The sequence below is a fragment of the Etheostoma cragini genome, chromosome 1 (assembly GCF_013103735.1).
Source record: "Etheostoma cragini isolate CJK2018 chromosome 1, CSU_Ecrag_1.0, whole genome shotgun sequence".
Lineage (NCBI taxonomy): Eukaryota > Metazoa > Chordata > Actinopteri > Perciformes > Percidae > Etheostoma > Etheostoma cragini.
The window spans coordinates 3026227-3031511 of record NC_048407.1 but is presented as its reverse complement, the minus strand read 5'-3'; the positions used below and the strand labels follow the sequence as shown (position 1 = coordinate 3031511).

Sequence of the window (5285 nt, the reverse complement as noted above, 5' to 3'; positions counted from 1 at the left end):
ATTTCTAGAGCACATTCACAGACATGTAGATAACAGCATAAGATAAGAGCATAATAAATAACCGGAAAAAGCCTTCTAAATCAGAATATGCCAAAAACAATTAAAAAAAACTTTACTCAAATCAATAATACTAAAATGTCACAGCTCAGCTTATGTTCAAAGCCAGTGCAAAAAGATTTTCAAAGCTCTGAATAGAGGAAGCGGCTCTGATGTTGGGAGGAAGAGAGTTCTAAAACTTACGACCTGCCATTGAGAAAGCTCTGTCCCCTCTGGTCTTCAGTCTGGATCTGGGACAGTCTAAGAGCAACTGGTCCAGAACCTGAGTGCTCCGACTGGAGTGTGCAAAATCAGCACATCCGATAAATATGATGGTGCCGACCCATTGAGAGATTTAAAAACAAACAATAGGATCTTAAAATGAATTCTATAAATGATTGGGTATCGTCACACCTCTGTATGTTTGCCATATAGGCGAATCCACATTTTCGTCATATTCAGCAGCTTTGGGGACACAGAGACAACGATAAACCAAATTTTTCTAAAAGATGACATGTATTTTTGAATGATCTTGAGACCAAACGAAAATAATTTTGATTGACTTTTGGCTCTGTTTCTTATTAACTCCCAGTCTATTTGAGGGAACTCTGGTTTGTAAGCATAGACTGTGTATATATATATTGATATTATATATATATATATATATTATCCAGTGTATATATACAGTCTATGGTTGTAAGCTATACACAGCACAATGAGATTGGCGCATTTAAACCAAAGGATGTGGAGAATATGCATAACACATCTTATTCATTTTTTATAATAAGGTTCAACATGTGAGACAGCAGTGTGACTTTTGCCTCATGTTTATTTATTTTTTAGGAATGTTAAAGGCAGTATTATGTCACTACTTTGCTATTGTATTTTTGGTAATAAAGACTGAGAAATACGCAAGTGTTTTTTTTGTGAGATGATCGAATTTCTCTGAAAAAAGTTTAGAAGCTGCAGTCATAATATTTCACTACATATTTAAGGGACATCTCCATGTAATATATCTTTACATTTGATTCAACAGACACATAATTTTCCACACATCTTGATAATACAAACCAGAAACAATATTGGTATTTTGACACATTTAAACCATGTTGTCCTCGGGTCAAGATTGAGCCATTTTCAGTGTTTCTATGTTAGAAATATGAGTTTATTTCAACCAAGTTGCCCAAAAATAACACGGATCGTACCATACACCGCTCTTTGCAAGTTGAATTAATGATCACTACTTTTTGAAATACCAATTTTGGTCGTTTTATACAACTGCCAATATATTTTTAGATGGTTTCAAAAGAGTATCCTGACTAAACTTGACACAGAGACCAGTCTGTGATTATCATCAACATACGTTCCTTTAATTTCAGTCTAAATAATTCCTAATTTCTGCTTTTCTTACTCAAACATTAGGTATAATTTCTTATAAATTAGGTTTATTGACATCAATTCCAAAAATAAAGTTAAAGTGAAGTGTTATGCAGTGTTAAACGTCAAAAGTAAGTGACAAAAAGTGTTGAGAAAAGGGACAAAAACGTAAGATAAAACCTTGATAAAAAGTATCAAATACTATAGTATCAAAAGTGTTGATTTCCAATTTTGACGGTAAGACAACACAAGGGTTAATAAAGAAAACACAAAAAATAAAAAGAATATGAAGTAAACCCAGGTGAGGTATGTGAGCATAGCTTAATTAGAGGCCTCTTGAGTTAGAAATCAGTTGAGGTATAAAACCCTGACTGTATTCAAAGACGTATCTTTGTGTTCATGCAGTTTTGTATGATTTACTATGAAATACAACAATTTAAAAGCAGTGACAAGTAGACTAATACCTCCAAATAATCATATACACGCACAAACATACACACCCACATGCACATTCTCCCATTTCGGAAGACCAATATGTCTTTATGTAATCCCTTTGGCTTTTACACCAAACCCTGACTGCGTTTCCTCCCAGTCTATTTTCTATTTCCCATTTCTTTACAGGATCAAGTTTTAAGGGCCCAGCAAGAAAGTGGCGATCAAGGCAAGAAAGAAAGAACCGAGGGTGAGTAGTTGGAGATATTCTAGAATCAGTTCAAGGGACAAGGTTGTGCTTTTTGACTTTTTTAATGGTTCATTCCAAGATTCCCTTGCTCTATGAACCTTGTTTTGTGTTCCAGTGAGGGAAAAAGGAAGAGGATTTGGGATCCCATGCTGGTTTAAGAGAGGCCGATTTGGCACCCTGGGGGAGACCAGGGTTATATTTAATGGGCCATTTCTTTGCAGTCTAACTCCCTTGTTTGGGATGACAAGACTTAGAGAAATTAAAAAGGGGGGGGGGAGGATGAAAGTACACATTTGGACTGTGTGCATGTGTGCCCATGTGCCCAGGAGGAAATGATCCAATAACTAAAGGGGCCAGAATCAGAGACCATTGAACAATCTGTTGTCTTTTCCAACAAGAGTCGAGCCAATTTATTTCCCTTTGATAATCTCTGGTCTTTCATGTTAGCCTTTTCCGGTTGAACGCCTTGAGCGTTCTCCCACTCGACGTGTTCTCTGTCTCAAGGGTGCTCGGGTGTCTGTTTTTTCGTGTGGTGGTAAGGGTTGTGTTCCTTTGGATGTAAAAAGGGAATAGGCAAATTAACAGCACAATTAACAAACCGCGGTTTCCATGGGGACTTGCTATATATGACAAAACCAGATCTGCTAATTTATGTTAAGATTTTGTTTTGTTTTCATTTTGATACATATTTAGTTGTATTAGCATTGCTGAAAGGAGCCTGGGACTGGGGATTCTCTGTGCATATATAATTCAGATTCATTCATAGAGTTAACTTATAACAGAAGTTATCTCGGGACACTTTACAGAGACTTTGCAGTATGTCTAGACCGAACGTGGGTCTAGATGGGCAGCCGTCTGCCTCCACCGTCCAGGTGGGAGGAGAGTGAACGACACATCCAGTCTAGATCCACAACGTTCCACCTCCGGGATTGCTCCTTTTCCGCCGGATGTTCTTTTTTGGACGGATGTCCGTTACCTTCCGCTTTCTTTGCGTTGGACTTTTACACTCTGGTGGATTTCTGAGGACTATGGTTACCTGGTCTTCAGGTCTCTGCAGGGTAAATCCAGACAACTAGCTAGACTATCTGTCCAATCTGAGTCTTCTGTTGCACTACTAAAGCAAGTCTTTCAAACTATTTGACGATTGTGATGGGTTTAAAGAAATGCCAATAAACCAGACCACGAGACTACCTAAACACCAATGCATTGGAAAAATAGGTTCCATGTAACACCATAATTTATGCAAATTAGCATATATTTAATAAGACAATGCCTCATTTGGCATAATAAAACATAACACTTCAGAAACTTGTAATACAAATAGAATTGTCTTAACCCTTGTTAAAGAAATTGACAGATTTTTCACGCTACTACCAACTGATACAACAAGTTTTACTCTTATCTAGGTCAATAAACCTAATTTTTGAGTTTAAAAAGCAGAAATATGCTTTACAACTGAAAAACACACCCAGAATACAATGAAAGTAGAGTACAGCTCCCTCATTTTACTAGAGAAGAGGGCTATATGGAACCATCCATGTCAATTTCTGGCAATTTGGTTGAAAGAAAACCATATTTCTGCTATAAATGTTGTTGGATTATGGGTCAAATTGGACCCAAAGACAACAGAAGGGTTAATGTAAATCAACAACTGGGGAAGATTCATGGTAATAACTGTTCTTTTCTAATTCATATTTTCTCTATTCACCTGTATTGTCTCTCCTTCACATAGGCTGCAATGAGAAATTTCCGTATTTTTCAATACTTTCCATCTCTCTTAGGACTTTTTATATCATAGAGGAGAGTTTTATGATTAATAAATACTTGTGAGATTTCCTATAGGAATGTGACACTTACTATGATTAATATATAAATATGACTCACTATATTTAAAGCAGTGGGTATAGTGTTATGTGTGACATGATAAACAGTTGCAATTACAGCAGCAGTGATTGTTAAATATGATATCATAATCAATGAGTAGACTGCCATCCATTCCCGTTTTATTGATTTGGACTTTGTGGATTATACATGGGACACATGTGGCAAATGAGCAGGTGGTGTGGCATGGACTATCTGAGCCAGGGGTGGAGATGGAGCTGCTCTAAGTTAGGACGCCTGTGAGGGTTAATGGCCAGACACGTCTGCAAGAACTCTTGGCAGTCTGGAACGCGAGAGAGAGAGAGAGAGAGAGAGAGAGAGAGGATGAAGTGGCAGCTCAGAGATCCATTGGAAAAACTATAATTTTCAGGGATTTGTAACTTTTCGAATTTTTGAAATGTGTGGTAAAAAGAAACACAAAACACATGATTTCAGTTAACCCTCGTGTTTTCTTCCTTTCAAAATCAACCCTTTTGTTGACGCGTTAAATCAATGTTTTTAACTTTTCTTACATTTTTGTCCCTTTTTCAACACTTTTGATGCTTTTTTTCACTGTCTGTCACTAACTTATTAACTCTATTTTTGCCGCATAATCAAGGATTTTGGTCCGCAACGATAACAAAAAAAACTCTTTCACTCAAATTTTTCTGGAAGGACTGAATAACAGGAAAGCTGATTGGCTGCATGTTCATATGAAGTTGTAGACTAGCGAAAGAAAGATCTTCAACACCACGGAAAAAAAAACAATGATGTTAAAATGATTCAAGACCTAGAATACAACGTGGAAACCCTATTCAGGTGAGTGTTTTCTTTTTTTTTTATTTAACCCTTGTGTTGTCTTCCCGTCAACCATGAAACACTAGTATCACTTTTTCTGACATTTGTTGTCACTTTTTCATTGTTTTGTGTGCTTTTTGGGATGTTTTTACCAAAGTGATTTGATATTTCTTATGTTGACATTTTCAGCGCTTATTTCAAAGGCCCATTTTTTGTCAACAAAAAAACTGAAAACTGGGCAAATTTGACCCGAGAACAACATGAGGGTTGAAACTGAAATATAGATTCATTTTTTAGGGTGGCTTCAGAAATATTTGTCAAGAACATCTACATTATTATAAGCCTCTACAGCTGAAACCAAACTATATGCATAGCTGGATAGCACTAAAAGTACAAAAAATTGTAGTGAAAAATAAAATATCAACTTTTGTCATTTGAATGAATTGACCCTTTCAAACTGCAGTGTGTGTGTGTGTGTGTGTGTGTGTGTGTGTGTGTGTGTGTGTGTGTGTGTGTGTGTGTGTGTGTGTGT

General features: G+C 36.7%; 1 protein-coding gene across 1 annotated transcript in view; it reads right to left on the bottom strand.

Annotated features, from left to right (window-relative positions):
• Positions 1–4101: 4101 nt before the first annotated feature.
• LOC117946617 (serine/threonine-protein kinase pim-2-like) overlaps positions 4102–5285 on the bottom strand; it is a 6327-nt gene continuing 5143 nt past the window's right edge. Inside the window, exon 8 of the mRNA XM_034874892.1 lies at positions 4102–4300. Coding sequence (XP_034730783.1) covers positions 4168–4300 — 133 coding nt within the window. The 3' untranslated portion in view covers positions 4102–4167. The remainder of the gene's footprint in view (positions 4301–5285) is intronic.